This window comes from Propithecus coquereli, unplaced genomic scaffold, assembly GCF_000956105.1.
Source record: "Propithecus coquereli isolate 6110/MARCELLA unplaced genomic scaffold, Pcoq_1.0 Scaffold269, whole genome shotgun sequence".
NCBI classification, from domain to species: Eukaryota; Metazoa; Chordata; class Mammalia; order Primates; family Indriidae; genus Propithecus; species Propithecus coquereli.
In genome coordinates, this window is record NW_012148274.1 from 2,072,014 (window position 1) to 2,088,276 (window position 16,263).

The 16,263-nt window shown below is 39.5% G+C and overlaps 1 protein-coding gene across 1 annotated transcript in view; it reads left to right on the top strand.

The window, feature by feature from the left end:
• The window catches only part of KDM5A (lysine (K)-specific demethylase 5A), a 105,282-nt gene extending 93,194 nt beyond the window's left edge, over positions 1 to 12,088 (top strand). Inside the window, 6 exon segments of the mRNA XM_012647448.1 lie at positions 2,129 to 2,288; positions 3,170 to 3,390; positions 5,170 to 5,580; positions 9,689 to 9,706; positions 9,708 to 9,770; positions 10,235 to 12,088. Of these exon segments, the coding sequence (XP_012502902.1) occupies positions 2,129 to 2,288; positions 3,170 to 3,390; positions 5,170 to 5,580; positions 9,689 to 9,706; positions 9,708 to 9,770; positions 10,235 to 10,441 (1,080 nt within the window). The 3' untranslated portion in view covers positions 10,442 to 12,088.
• The last annotated feature ends 4,175 nt before the right edge of the window (positions 12,089 to 16,263 follow it).

A 16,263-nucleotide genomic window follows, 5' to 3' on the forward strand; every position in this document is an offset into this window, starting at 1 on the left:
CTCTGTTATTCCTTTCCTGCTTTCTTTTGGGTTATTTGAAATTTTTTTAGTGTTTTGTTTTTTACTGGCTTCTTAGCTATACCTATTTTTATTTCTTTTTGGTGATTGCTCTAGTGCTATCAGTGCATCTTTAATTTACTAAAGTCAGTATTATACCTCTTCACACTTTCCTAGTGTTAAGTCACACTTAAAAAATTTTTTTTTACCTTTCTCTACTTCCGTCACTGTTTTCTGGTTGTTGTCCTTTCCAATTTGAAAGCTTAACAGAAAGTTCCCTGCGTGAATTACAATGAAATGAGTAGAGTCATAGTCAGAAAGCACAGTTCCAATCAGTGAGAAGCAGCATCTGGGAACTGAAGTAGGGGATTTGTACCTCTTCCGTCTTTCGCAGTATAGGACTTAACTTCTTGAATAGGGAAGAAGGCTGTGAGAACTGTTAGTCCTCAATTCTCGGTGAGTGTCCTTTTCTTCCAGAATCCTCTTATAAAATCTTTTTCTCCTAAGTTGTCCTTTCCATAGCTAACCATTGTTTTGAAACTTCTAGATTCTTGGAAAGTATCCTGTTTTAATTAAAGATAGCCTCATGATGACAGTAGATCTTCCTCTCATGCACCCTGGAAAGAGTATGTTGGGTTAGTCATTGAGCTATTGTCTCTTACCTTCCTAACCCGCTCTTTTATACTCTGCTTTGTGATGTTGAACTGGGAATCCATACCAGGGGTTGCCAAACTTTTTCTGTAAAGGGCCAGATAGTAAGTATTTTATGTTCTCTATTGCATATTCTTTTTCTTTCTGTGTTTTTTCTTTTTTACAACTCTTTAAAAATGTAAAAACTATCCTTAGCTCGCAGTTCATAAAAAAAGCAGGCTGCTGGTTGGGATTGGCCCGCAGGCCATAATTTGCCAACCCCTGCCCTACACATTTGTCCCTTGCCAAATGCTTTTCTGCCAGTAGGGGGCATTAGAGAAAATTAAAAGGCCTGAACAGTGAGAATGGACTTGACCTTCCCCCTGTTATTCCCTATTCCTGACACCATCATCATCCGAACTACATGCTTTTTTTTTTTTTTTTAAATATCCTGGCAGAGGCAAATGGTTCCAAGTTCTAGTTGTTGTTTTTTCCCCTCACATCCCTGAAACCAACCACATGATGTTCCATCAAAGATAGCAGAACTTACTGGCCAGTGCTTCCTCACAAAGATCTGGGTCCCAACTCTACAGGGCCCGTTTTTTAAGCTTTTAGGTTCTAATAAATCTACCTCTTTCCTTTGTCACCTCAAGTCCTAGGGATAACTCTTTCCTGAAATTATTATCTTGGTGTTGCCTTCGTGTTACCCTTTGGCCTTTCAAGTCCTTTAATACACATCGAACAAGTACTCTATATTATATTCTCTCTGCTGAAATACCTTGTGTGATTCCTATCTTCCTCATTGTACTCTGGCCTTTACAGCTATATAGGTGAGTTTGCAGAAAGTAATTTCATGGGATGATCATGTGAGACCTAATTAGAGCTTACTTAACATTCTGACGACTTTGAACTAAATGTGACATAACAAAACCAATCTTTTTTTCTCATCAGTATTACAACGAAAGGAAATTGAGGGAAATGATGTTAGTGGAGGACCTGCTGCTGCTGTACGTCCTTTTGCTTAAAGCCAGTTTCTAGGAACCTGTTAATGATGTTATGTGAAGACTTGCTATAATTTGTATGTTGTCAGTCAGGCTCTTTATTGTATTAAGTAAGAACAGTTAGTTGAGATTTTAGGTTTGAAAACCTTTAGAGAGGACTAAATGGTTTGTGTCCTTAAGATGTCGCATCTGAACCTTTCTTCCCCTCTTAAGTCCATTTTATTTTCTTTTAAAGGGTCAAGTTTCCTCAATTTGTTGGTATAAGAGTTTTTATGGGTTGTAGACTATAGAAGGTAGGTTAGTTAATGGTAATTTCTATGTAGGTTTATTATCTCTGTCGATTATTTTTGAGCTTTCTCTTTTGGCTTGAAACTATATTCATCATGCTTTTTCTTCCCAATGGACATTTCATATCTTTCTTAGTATCATACATTTGATTTTAATGTCATATTAAATAAGTAACTCTTAATTCGGAATAACCTTCTTTGTTTCTTCTTCAGGACACAGCCAGTGTGAAGTCCTCTAGTAGTCTGGAACCTAATCTTTTTTGCGATGAAGAGATTCCCATCAAATCGGAGGAGGTAGTAACTCACATGTGGACAGCACCTTCATTCTGTGCAGAACATGCTTATTCTTCTGCTTCTAAGAGTTGTTCTCAAGGTATTACCCTTTTTTTAAAATGTGGGGAACATAAGCTAAAAATAGAAAAAAATATATTGATCAAGGCTATTAATGTCTATTGAATTGAACAGAATGACTAGCCATGAAATGCTAATAGAACCCAAAAATGCTATTTTGGTTAGGAAAAGTCAATCCCTATTAGCGTTTTCTGTCATCAGATGATAATCTAAAAATTTACTTAGAATTATAGAGGCCTAATGAGAAGAATTTTAGAGACCTGGTGTATCAGTTCTATAAAATCCCTAATAGGTAGTCCTTTATCCTCTATGCCAGTTGTTAAGGAACTTTTTAAGAATGTTCATTCTGATTTGGGGTAGCTTTGTTAAAATGTTCTTCCTTTCTTTGGAGCGTGATTTCTCTGTGATGTTTACTTTTCTTTTTCCCAGTGAAAATAAATCTCACTGCCATAGGTCACAGCTCTGAAGATGGAGGCTGTTTATTTCTTTGTAATAAAATTCAACGTTTTGTGGAACAGCATATTATTGTCTGTTTATTAGGAAGATAATCATTAATTTATAGAGGGCAGCTAAATGCTTAATCTTTTGGCATTGTCTAAAATGGAGAGAATGTGGGTTAAGAGACTCTGGTCTCCCCTTCCCACAAGATAAAGAATCAGTAGGGATAAACAATCAGGAAAAGAACCAATTTTTAACTCTAAAGCAATTTTTTAGAGTGGGTCTTGGGATCCTAGATCTTTTTGTTTTGTATTTGTTTTTACTTTTGTTTACATTTTCATACTAATGTAATGAGCCAGATACCTGAAGTCAGTTTGGGGGGAGGTCAGACCATTCTTATAAATATTTACACTTTTTCTGTAACTTTTGTTTTTTTGTTTTGTTTTATTATATTTTTTGGGAAAGGTTCTAACACCCCAAGGAAACAACCTCGGAAGAGCCCTTTGGTGCCTCGTAGTTTGGAACCTCCCGTGTTGGAGTTGTCACCTGGAGCCAAGGCCCAGTTGGAAGAACTCATGATGGTTGGAGATCTCCTGGAAGTGTCTCTGGACGAGACTCAACACATATGGCGGATTTTGCAGGCCACACACCCACCCTCTGAAGACAGATTCCTGCATATCTTGGAGGTGTGGTTTTAAAGGTTACTTGAACAGTGGTTTTAAAATTATTAGAGTATGTAGAATGCCACGTTCCTTACAGGTACCACAAATGTTGGCAAGGAGATGACTGAGTGGGCAGTAATCTGGCTGTCCTACTTTCTCACTTAAGCCAAAGAAATTCTGCTTTTTGGTTTTCTTTATTGAGCTTTTATGTAATATTTAATTTGAAAGAGAAAAAGAAGCACAGGGATGGTTAAATAGAAGTGGATTAGGTGGGAGGGAGAGTCTGCATTCATGTATCACCCTTGCATAGCAGTTTGTACTTCATACTGTTTTTATATCCATGATCTTATTTGATCCTACCCACAATCCCGAAGGGGGGTATGGTAGGGGAGAGACTGCTAAGGCAAACATTTACCGTGTTGTGCATATGAAGAAATTAAGGATCAGAAAATTAAGGTCACACATCTGGTGAAACTAAAAAGACCTGGATTCTAACTCTGGCATCTGACCCCTAGTATTCTTTTCATTAGCTTCGTTGTTTCCATGTAGTGGAATGGTACCAGTATCACCAGCAATTGGTGCAGGTACATTTAGCATACTATAGTTTCTTTGTGGTTTGGAAGTCAGATCTTAAGTAGCCTCATTTAGATAGTGTTTTCCAGTCTACAAAGCATTTTCTTGACAACCGTTATCTCATACAGTTCTCTTTATTACATAAAAGGAGGCACAGAGTATAAAGAGGTTAAGTGTCTTGTTCAAGATGTAATAGAGTTAAGACATTTATAATCCAGTGTTCTTTTGGATTCTGCTGATGTTTAGGTTCCTGTCAAAGATTCTCAAGTCTCAAATCTGCAAGAAAATGAATTCTCAAATGTTTTTTCTTAAGAAACTACCAAGTTTATGTTATATTTTTCAGTATTTCTTTCTCTAATCCCTCCCTCCATTCTTTTCTGTTACAAGATATACTTTTGCCATTAGAATTTTAAATGTTTATTACATTGACACATAATAGCAACTATATTAGAAAGTCGAAAAGAAAAATCACAATTTTTTTTGCTTTGTCACATGAAATATTTTCTAGCCCTTGCCAGAGTTACTGCATACCCTTTGTAATGAGATCATGGATATAATTTTATGTTTTCCTGATATTTTTGATAACTTCCTAACTACTAAGAGTTTTATTAATTGAGTTAATAAAGAATTTTAGTAGTGGTAAATGAAGACCAAAAAAGTTATTACATAATTCAATACATTTAGTACAGTTAGGTTTCTATGTATGTTTTCCTCTGTAACAAAGATGCTATAGACTGTGTTAACATATGCTAATACTGAACCTTTTTTTGCCCTTTTCCCCCTAGTGAGCTAAAAATAAGTCAAACATTTTATTTTAGGCTTGTCATTAATTTTTACTATTGCGTTATGTTCATTGAATATCATATTTGTCTTCTTAAAATATCTTTTAAATATGTTTAGAATAATACCATATTTTGGTCTTTTTTTATTATGACATAATATACATAACATAAAATTTGCCATTTTAACCCTTTTTAGGTGGACACTTTAGTTGCATTGAGTACATTCATGGTGTTATGCAACCATATTCTTTTCCAGAACTTCTAGTCAGCCCAAACAGAAACTCTGTACCCACTAAATAATGTCTTCATTTCCTCCTCCCCAGCCTCTGGTAACCTCTATTTTATTTTCTGTCTGTATGAATTTGTCTATTCTAGGTGCCATATAAGAGAATAATACTGCTTATAAATGTCTTGCTTTAAAATCATTCCTATTTTTATAACTTTCAAGGATGATGGCATGGATGAGAAACCACTAAAAATGAAAGGAAAGGACTCCTCAGAGAAGAAACGGAAACGAAAACTAGAGAAGGTAGAACAACTTTTTGGAGAAGGAAAACAGAAGTCCAAGGAGTTAAAGAAAATGGACAAACCTAAAAAGAAGAAATTAAAATTAAGTGCAGACAAATCAAAAGAGCTCAACAAATTGGCCAAGAAACTAGCAAAAGAAGAAGAGAGAAAGAAGAAGAAGGAGAAGGCTGCTGCAGCCAAAGTTGAACTTGTGAAAGAGAATCCTGAGAAGAAGAGAGAGAAAAAAGTGCTGGACATCCCCTCAAAGTATGACTGGTCAGGAGCAGAGGAGTCTGACGATGAGAATGCCGTGTGCGCAGCACAGAACTGCCAGAGGCCCTGCAAGGACAAGGTGAGTTCCAGCTATTTGTAGTCAGGCGTGAGCGAGGTCAAGGAACAGTAGTCGTCGAGACATACGTTTGATAGGATGGTAGTATGTTTTTGATTCCAGGATTTGGACTTCCAACATAATATGTTTTCTACAGATTTTATAAACTGTTTTGAATAATCAGGCTCCTAGCTTAGAGTGCTTAGTAGAAGAAATAGTATATTTAAAAACCATATAGTTAGTGAACACAATGAAACAAGAGCATACAGAAGCTATGTGACAACCCCTGGCAAATGGTGCATTTCATGTGCAGTGGGCATAACAAGTTTCAAAATAGTCTTGTGCCTTCCCTGTAAAGGGTGGCTCAGAGAATTAAATACCTTGTCAATTAGCCACAGTGGCCTGAAAAAGTCATGGGCCTGTATTTTAAGAGCTGTGGCAAATTGCTTTAAGATTGTGTTCCAAAGACCTGAAACTTTTGGTCTGTATCTGACACTCAGGCCTATGTCTCCTAAATGAAATAGGACTTTTTTCACATCTTTGTGACAAATAATTCAGAATTATTTGAGAATTATGAGAAAATTAGCTCAGCAGAGGAAAAAGGTATTATTTAAAATTTTTCAACCCCCAATTTTAAGTATAGTAATTCTGTGATGGCCATTCTTTAGATAATATTGATGATAACTTCTAAGAAAAATGGGCAGACTTTATGAAAATTCCCCCTTCTTTAAATGATTTAGAGGTATCTATTATGGTTCCCATCAGGAATATTGATAAATTTATAGTCTTAGTTTTATTTATTCTCATAATACCATTTGACATTTTGAATTCTAATAGTTCTTCAAGTTAAAAATATGAACAGAATAAATAAAATTGTTAGTTTACATAAAATAAACTTAGTGTTATAATTTTATGTGTTTAATATCAAGCAGAAATTATTTCAGATTATAAATATTTTGCCTGTCATTGCTCTTTTGCGTTTTTTTTGATTCTCCACATATATTCCTAATATAGTTTTACTAAGTAAAAGGTGTATTTCTGTAAAAGATTTTCTGAAGAATGCTACAACTTTCTCAATCTTAAATGTTTCTCCAAGAAAACCTAATTAATGCACGACACACATCTTTAGAACAAAATGATGATAAGAAAAGAATGCTTTTGGTGGGCACAGTGGCACACTCCTGTAGTCCCAGCTACTCAAGAAGCTGAGGCAGGATGATCTCTTGAGCTCAGAAGTTCAAGGCTGCAGTGCACTGTGATCACACCTATGAATAGCCACTGCACTCCAAGCTTGGGCAGCATAGTGAGACCCTGTCTCAAACAGAAAAAAGAATACTTTTTAAGACAGTCTATTCTTTGAAATACCATGCAGCAAAAAAATAATGTCTAGGGTTCATTTCTCTTTAGGTAAATTCTCTAACCAGTAATTACTAATATTTCTCTAACCAGTATAATTACTGTCACTTTTCCCCAAAATTGCAGGGATTGAGAAATATTCTTTTAAAAATTAGGTGAATGAATACTTAAATATACCTAGCCTCAAGATGTTTTAGGAAAAGATAATACCAGAATAATGTAGAAGGTTTTTACAAAAAACTCTCTCTTCCATCAATTATCAAATTTTCAAACTGAAATTAGTAATAGTAAAGAAGGCTGGGCACGGTGGCTCATACCTGTAATCTTAGCTGTCTGGAAGTCCAAGACAGGAGGATTGCTTGAGCCCAGGAGTTTGAGGTTGCTGTGAGCTAGGCTGACGCCACGGCACTCTAGATGGGGTGATAGAGTGAGACTCTGTTTCAAAATACATAAATAAATAAGTAAATAAGTTCATTGTGTCAGTTGATTATTTGAACAGCTTAGAGCTGTGAAATTTTTTAATAATTATTTTTGTGTGTTTTGCTAGAAACAGAGATAATGAAAGAGGAAATGACTATTTGAACTTAATGCGCAATTAGCCAAATTCTGTGTTCTTGAGTTTTTAGGCTAGTCTGTTCTCCTGTGTCAGAATCTTTTGTGGATTCAGTTGACACCCCAAAGTTTGCTTTATGATCCTATGGGAAAGTGGAACTTTAGTTTGATTGTTAATAGATGAACATGACAAAAAGATATTGATCAACTGCCCACTGCTAAATTTGACTGGCTTTAAAAAAAAACAAGATTTTGGTAAGAGATATTGGTAAGAGACTATTTTTTCCTTGCCATATTGTCAGGATAAATTGTTACATAACCTGTAGGCTGGGATGGAATCTGTGTACCAATGACTATCTCAAGGAAAATTATACACTCTTTTGAAATGGTAGGGAGCTAGGCTTAGGAAGAGACCTCTAGTCAAAATCACAAGAAGGAAACTATTGTGTTTTTGCAAGAGTGTGACAGATTTAGTTTTGGAAATTGTAAGCCAGTGAGTATAGCAAAAATTAGATTGAAAAAACATGGGACAGTTTTCCTGGTAGCAAATCCTGATATCCTATGGATTAACATGAATGGGGCTGGACTGGAGTGAAAGGATTTGGAGGTAGGGATCTGCTGTTTCAGCGACAGCATCATAAATAGCAGAACGTCTTACACCGTGGCAGCCCAGGGAACCACAGTTTATCCTCCCAGCTCCCTTTATCAGCTCCAAACAGCCAGGACGCTTGTCCTGAGTGTACCTGCTACACAGTTAGTACTTTGTAAATGTTCACCGGCTTGCAATACTTTTACTTTTACTTTTTGCACCGAAGCCATTATTTCCCTTGTCTCTGATTATTTTACCACAACAGGAACATTTTGATCATTTATTTTCTTTACTGCACAGTGTTCAGAAACTAAACATTATGTAATTACAGAACAAAAACATAAGTAAGTTTAGGAAGGAATTGTTAAGTTGCTCTGAATTCACAGAAAGTGATATCACAGAGGGCCACCGATGATCAAATTTAGAATATATAAGAGTCACTTGGGAGTTGATTAAAAATGTAATCTTCCTGCTTGATACTTTATGATGCTAAAGAAAAGTAATCTTCTGGTTTGTACCCCCAGATATTCTGAGTTCATAGCTTGGGATGGGTCCCAGCTACATGTTTAACAAACACGGCAGGTGATTTTGATGCAAGTGGTCTGTGCACTCTGAGAAGCAGCGCTGCCGGCAGCTACATCAGGGTGCAGAATGTTTTGTCTAAAGGAGGGTAGTGAGTAGCACCATTAGACTGTGAGTTTAAAAAGTGCTTCCAGTATCCCAGGCAGTGAACTAGGTGTTTTCCATACATGATTTCATTGGATCCTCTCGGTAATCTTGTAATTGATGTTATCTCTATTTTACAGATGAGGAAATTGAGCCTCAGTGAAGTTAGATGACTTGCCTGAAATTATACACAGCAGAAGACTGAACTTCTGAGTTCAGTAATCTTTGTGTTAAACAGCGTTGCCTCTTAGCATCTAGAACTGTAGAATGGGAACAATGAAAGCAAGAAGATTACTTTGACAGATTATTTTCCCATCCTTTATTACAGCCTAAAACCACTGACGTGACCGTCATGTCTGTCCCTCCCCCAGCACCAGGATAAGGACTAGGGGATGCCTGTCATGGATTTGGTCATTTTTATAGGGCGTGGAAACCAGTTTTGGAAACTACTACTCACTTTCTCTGAATGAAACTCATTGACCTAGCCAAAACCTTCTTTCTCTGTTCTTTCTCGTAAACTACACTGAGTTACTTCTTTGATCCCCGCATACTCCTTACTTTGATATCTGGCGAAGCTCATGGTTTTAAGTGGCTTCCTATGTTGCCAGTGAAACGATCAACCTTTGTATTGGGGTGAGGGGGAGTAGCTCTTTTCATCTCAAAGGTTTCCATCCGCCATGACATTAGCCCTAAAAACTACCACAGTCAGCCTCCAGATTTAAAAGCCAAAAGTCACTTTATTTTTGACTCCAGGTCCAAGGCTTAAAACCACCAAACCGCAGTCCCTTCCTAGCATCCTGTAATCAGTATTCTCTGAAGGGTCGGAGTTCGCTTGGCACCTGCCAGTGATCTGTCAGTTTTCCAGACTTTGATTTTAAACTCCGGAGTGATCTGTTGATCTGTGTCTTTGACTGTTGTAATTGGTTAATTTGTAAGATTTGACATCTGATATCTGCTAACTTTTTGTAGGGAGTTGTATTTGTAACGGAAGAAGAGAAGAATAAAAAGTATTAGTTTAAAAAGTGGCCTATGTGACTGCTTTTCTAAAAAGGTATTTAATGCTCTCAGTACTTTGGCTTGTCTCTTTGAAATACAGCTAATGCACAGCATTGCCTTCGCGTTGCTGTGCTCTTCTTTTCTCCATTGATAATTGCATTGTCTTAGAGCCTAGAAATTGTTAATATTAGCTAAACTACTTGGCTGCTCTATTAGAAGTTCCTTTTTTGTCAAGTTTTTCTCAAACATGTTTCTGCCTCACAAGGAGCCCCAGCTATTCATCAGGTAATGGAGTACCTAAGAGGCCTAGTTTTGTGGACACATTATGGTAAAATATAATTTCGGGGTATTAACTTCTCAGCTTCTTTCTTTAAAAAATAACCCCATAAGAAGTCATTGTCTATCTCTGGACTTGCCAGTTGTTTGCTATCATTTAAGCCAAGAAAGCTCTTTGGTTTGTTTTTATTCTAGGTTTGATGTTTACGTAACCTAAGCCTTCCCCCATCTTGTCTCCTGCAGGTAGACTGGGTACAGTGTGATGGTGGCTGTGATGAATGGTTTCACCAGGTGTGTGTGGGTGTATCTCCAGAAATGGCCGAAAACGAAGATTACATCTGTATAAACTGTGCAAAGAAGCAGGGGCCAGATAGCCCAGGTCAAGCACCACCTCCTTCCTTCATGATGAGCTACAAACTACCAGTGGAGGATCTGAAAGAGACCAGTTAGCAGCTTGGTTAATTTGGGACATGGGGGACTGGACCACATTAAGACCTTAGCCATCAAGTAGAATGGTTTAGATCCACTCAGAGTGTTGCTTCCAAAGCTGAATGGCCTTCAGAGAAAGTCCTCTTAGTGTTGGCTTCCTCTTGGCGCGGACCTTGTGGACTGCATTCTCCACCAACAGATCCGTGCAGAGGGTGTCCTCTTTGGTACAGCAGCCAATGTTTCAACTCGTGTCTCCTTTGAATATGGTTTACCGCAGTAAGGTCTGATACTTGGTTGAGCTCTGGATGGCTGGTTGCGTTAATACGTTGGTGTGCTCACCGGGCACGGAGGATGTGGCTCGTGTCCAGTTGGTATTAGTCAGAGGCTTACAACCTAGGGCAGCACTGTCCGAAGGTGCCAGTTGCTTGGATTTCTTAGTTGATTTAGTTGGAGAGGAGTCAGAGAACCACTTTCCTTTCTCTGTCACTTGGCATGTAATGCCCTACAGATACACTAGGAGGATCAAGGCCAAAGTTGTTTCTGTTAGAAGTCAAGGGATGGTAGGCACAGTCTGTAGATCTCAGCTACTTATGCTTGTTTGTACCGAAAAGAAAAACTCCAAATAAGAGAACATATCTCTGTCTGGGGCAGATCACCGTATCTGTATGCGGAGGAGAACGTCATCTGGTTCAGAGATCTGACTAGACAGGGTTCTGGGAAGAAGAGCTTATTTCAAGGCAAGGAGCCTTTTTTTCTTTTTTTTTTTTTTGACAATTTAGAGAAGAACAGGTACATGTATTCAGGCTTCTGCCAAAAAACAAAAAACAAACCGGTCAGAATATCTTACTGAGCCACAGTGATGCATGCTTTTCGGGGAAACCTTCGTTCACAAGTATTCCAGATGCCAGGCTTCAGGCATGGCCACGAGCAAGACCAGCAGATAATAGCTTTTTGCCTTGCAGCCCTGACCCGTGTCTGCTGTTTCCAACACTGGCAGTTTCCGAATGTGGCTCACAGCAACGCTATTAAATAGCACCGTGGCTTCATCAGGGATGTGGGGTCGTAGTACCTCCGGGTGATGAAGTTGTTTCAGTAAATCCATTTTTAAAAAGGAAAAAAAAAAAAGACTTGTTTTTACTTTTTTCTAAATGTCTCTGACTACTGACTGTTCTATAAATAGATTATTTTTCCTTTTTTTAATATACATATATGAATATATAAATATATATATATTTACTGTTACCAGCAGCATATGACAGAGTTTCAGCATCAAAAAATCCATTTGGGGGCTTGCTTTTTCTTTTTTGCTTTTTAATAAAGAAATCCTGTTCCTTCCTTGTAGTACAAGGAGTTAGCGATCCCCTTTCCATCCTAGCCTGACCAGATCTCATTTTGCTTTTGTTCATTCAGATAATTCTGTTTACTTGGTGTGTTGGGACTTGTCCCTGTCCACTGGGAAACTTGGTCTTACTCTAGTCTGTGCTGTTCTGTCTTCAGTGTGTGAATGTTCGAAACTACGGTGCTGTGTCCTCTTCCCTCCTGTCGCACTCTCTGTCCTTGTTAAGCAGGTGTTGGGTAAGCTGTATGTAAACTTTTACTAGAAGGGGACTGACTGATTTTTTTTTTTAAGGACAAAAACATTTTACTAAAAATAGTGTTTTGTCTTCACTATACTGTGTCTCTTTATTTTGGGTTAAAAATCTGTGGTTCGACTTAAATTCATCAGTTTTCCTTTTGAAGGGGGTAATGGGGTGGACCTAGTAACAACTGTCTCCTCTTCCCTTTTTGCCTCAGTCTCTTTTAATTAAAGAAATGTCTTCTAGTAACTAGAAGTGAAATGTACTGTCCAGTTACAGTTTGAGTGGGTATGAGATTTAACTCAAAAGGCATCTTAAAAATAAAAAATAAAAAAAAAACTTACAAAATCCAGTTTCTGTACATGTTCTCTGTGGTTCTTACTACCTACCTTTTTAAGTCACTCTTCCCTGATGTTAATATTGTAACATTTTGAGTGTTTTCATCTGTTCAGAGTTCCGTTAAGTGTTGCTGTGCGTGTGTCTTGAGATCTCAAGTGTGTGTTTAAGATTTCAGTGGATATTGTAAGGTAATTAACCAATTTCATAAGTTTTCATTTTGCCAAATTATACAAAGACTATCAATTAAGAATTTCATTTGGTTGACGTTATACAAGAAAGCACAATATTTTTTGCCTTTTGGTCTTCTTTGTAAAAGTCTTCAAATGTTTGTGAGTTAAAAGTTGAATGTAATTTTAAATGATGGGTGCCTGAATACATTAAAAGTTATTTTTTCTTCCCAATCATCCATTAAACTATTCCACCTTCGGTGGAGAGTCATGAAGATGCTGAGAAAATATGGCTAGCTTCCTGTTATCCTCTGACATTTTGAAACTTAAATATGTCATTAACCTGATTCCGTGGGATTTTATTTTGTATTTATTTGAAAGTCATGGGTGATGTGGTCTGACTGACCACAGGTTTAGACCAAGGCTGGGAAGAACAGAAGAAATTACTGGCCGCACAAACAAAAACATACAAATCTGCGATTTTGGAATTAATAAAATAAGATTCTTTACAGAAATGTTGGTGTTCTAATATAAAGTATTATTTTCACTTAGAGGAAATTACTTATTTACAATTTACTCCATTCTTCTGTATTGTAACATTTTGTACTAAAACTTGCTTTGAAAATGTTTCTCTACACTTCCTATCTCCTTAAAGTTGTGATTCTTCACCATTAGTATTTTAACTTACGTGTTTAATTCTTACAAAGGTATTTCTGCCTTTATTATAAATTATTTTGGCAAAGGTTATAGAAAGAGAAATGAAAAAAATGTTAGGTCTCTGATATTCGTGAAGGGTGAGTCATTAGAATTATGCAACCCCCCAGTTTAGAAGTACAAGTATAGCTTTAGAAGTTAGCTCTCTAGCTGGGGCAGGGGAGTTGTGGAGGGGACATTTTCCTCCCGCAAATGTTTATCTCACTTCCTGATAATTACCGCAACAAAGCCGCGTTAACATGTAGATGCTGGGCTCCTTCACTAAGCTGCTGCAAACAGCTTGTCCTGCGTGATTCACATTTGTGCCTCAGTAAAATTACAAATCACTGCATGTCATACTTTGAATAACTGAAAATACAAACATTAAATCTGTGATTGCCCACAATCAGTAATACTAAACAAAAACATGGCAGCCTCCACGGGCCTGTAAGATGAACATGATTTTACCTGTGCTTTACTTCTTTTGTCTTTAACAGGTGTCCAAGAAATGTCAGTTCATTTGTTTCTCTTAATTTTTAGATTCTGGATCAGTTCATTCAGTGCACATAAAATTCCCTGCTTGTCAGTATTTTTTTTTTTTGAGACAGAGTCTCACTCTTTTGCCCGGGCTAGAGTGAGTGCCGTGGCATCATCTTAGCTCACAGCAACCTCAAACTCCTGGGCTCAAGCGATCCTCCTGCCTCAGCCTCCCGAATAGCTGGGACTACAGGCATGCGCCACCATGCCTGGCTAATTTTTTCTATATATTTTTAGTTGTCCGATTCATTTCTTTCTAATTTTAGTAGAGACGGGATCTCACTCTTGCTCAGGCTGGTTTCTAACTCCTGAGCTCAAACAATCCGCCCGCCTCGGCCTCCCGGAGAGCTGGGATTACAGGCGTGAGCCACCGCGCCCGGCCCCTTGCTGCTCTTTAATCAGCCTCTTTCCTTAAAATGATGTCAGCAGGGATGCTTCTCTACACACCATGGATGGCAGTCCGCTCCCAGTTACCGCTTTTATTCAGATGATTCCCAAGTCAGTGTCACCGGCCCATGCTTGCTTTCTGAGCTTTTTAAACAACTGGTAAATATTTCCACTTGTGTTTTATTTGTGCGTGTATGGAGACAGGGTCTTGCTCTGTGACCCAGCCGGGGCGCAACCTCAAACACCTGGGCTCTGAGGTCTCCTCCTGCCTCATAGAAAAAATTAGCCGGGCATGGTGGCGCATGCCTGTAGTCCCAGCTACTCGGAGACTGAGGCAGAAGGATCGCTTGAGCCCAGGAGTTTGAGGTTGCTGTGAGCTAGGATGACGCCACGGCACTCACTCTAGCCCGGGCAACACGGTGAGACTCTGTCTCAAAAAAAAAAGAACGATTCTGGAATTTCTTGACATTTCTCGCTTCTTACCTGTTTGATTTTTTGCCAGGCCGTTCCCTGCTCTGAATTGGTTCCTGGCCCCGGGCCTCTGTGTCACTTCCCGGTCAAAACACGGCCCCTTCCCTCCGCACACCACGCTGCTCTGCTGAGACCAGCAGGCCACCTGGGCAGTGGCAGCTCTAGTCTTTCTGGCCTTGCCTTGACCATCCTCTCTAATTGGGGCTAAGCTTTGTTGAGACAGAAAACCCCTTATCACTCATACTCTTTGGAACCTAGAGCAAAAATTCGAGCATATCTAGCCTTAGTCACTGCCCAGTACTTGTTTGTTTTGTCATAGAAACATCTTACTCCAGAGTGCAGCTGGAACATTGAGGCCGGTTTAATTCGCTTTGCTTCTCATCCTTGTAACGCGCTGCTGCCGTCTAAAGTGGAATCCCATCCGGTCACCAGCCCTCTCCTAATCCAGCAGGTAAACTTGCCTTGGTCAGTTCGTGCCACTCAGCCGCATTGACCTCGGGGTGGTTTCAAGTGGAGAGTTCATCTTCTCGCTTCTTTACTGGCGAACGGGTGGATTGTCGGCTCTGTTGCCCGCACTGCCGATTGCTGTTCCCGCGGTATCGCTCCTGCGCTCTGGGGCCCTGCCGCCCAGCACCAGCTGTGCTCACTGCCGCCGTCCGCACCCACTGGGGAACTGCGGTGGTTCACGGGCACCTCTGTCCTCACTGCTGCCGTCATCCTGGGCAGTTTCATGGATCCGAATGACCTCAATTTCTGGACCTCCATCTCAGTGGTCATTGTCACTCCAACTAGCAAACGAATTTTAAGGTCACACCTTGGAATCTTGCCAAAAACCTTCCTGAAATATTAAACTTCAGGATCCAATTCTCCGATTTTAATGTCTTCTCATTTGATCTCTTCCTCTCAGAATACTTAGTCTTTGACTTCAAGAAAACCGTAGTTTCTTAACCACTGTTTCCTCCGGTTCATTCTGGCTTCACCCCTTCTCCATTAGCACAGGCTGTGGCCTACCGCTCTGACTCGTCCCCGGGTCATCTGACTTTGCTTCCGGGGCTGCTGCGTAGTACTGAGTACATACCCGTCGGTTGGTGGCACCACTAATTGACTCAAGTCGGTGGCTCTCGAAGCACTTCAGCAGAGCCTGTGGTCCGGCAACCTCTTCCCTTAAAAGACTTTCAGACTTTCACCTCTGTCCGATGCCCAGCCTAGCACCTCTTCCGCCTCAGCAAAAGCCTGGCCTCCTGATGCTGAGAAAATCGAAGCTGACAGGTGAGCGCTAAGCTTTTTGCTTAGTCGTCTGTGCCATCAGCATCCTCGCCTGTCCCGGAAGAGGCATCTGTCGTCTGGGCAACACTGTGAGTGCACAGGGGAGTGAGCACATGAGCGAGCCCCATCCCAGCGTCGACTCCCCCCACCAGCCCCTCTTTCCCGTCGGTGCCTCCCGGATCTGCCTCGTTTAGCACAGAAGCTCAAGCTCTGTGTCAGTGAAGGAGAACTCAAGTCTTTCCTATATTAATATTTTCCCCTGATCCTGTCTCCTCTATTTCCTGCGCTCTTTCCTTCTGTTGTAGCCAAACCGCACCTGCTCTACTTTGCTTTCAGTGGCTCCTCAGTCCTTTGTAGTCTGGCTTCTATCCTCAACGTTCCACTGAGCTACTCCTGCTAAAGTCAT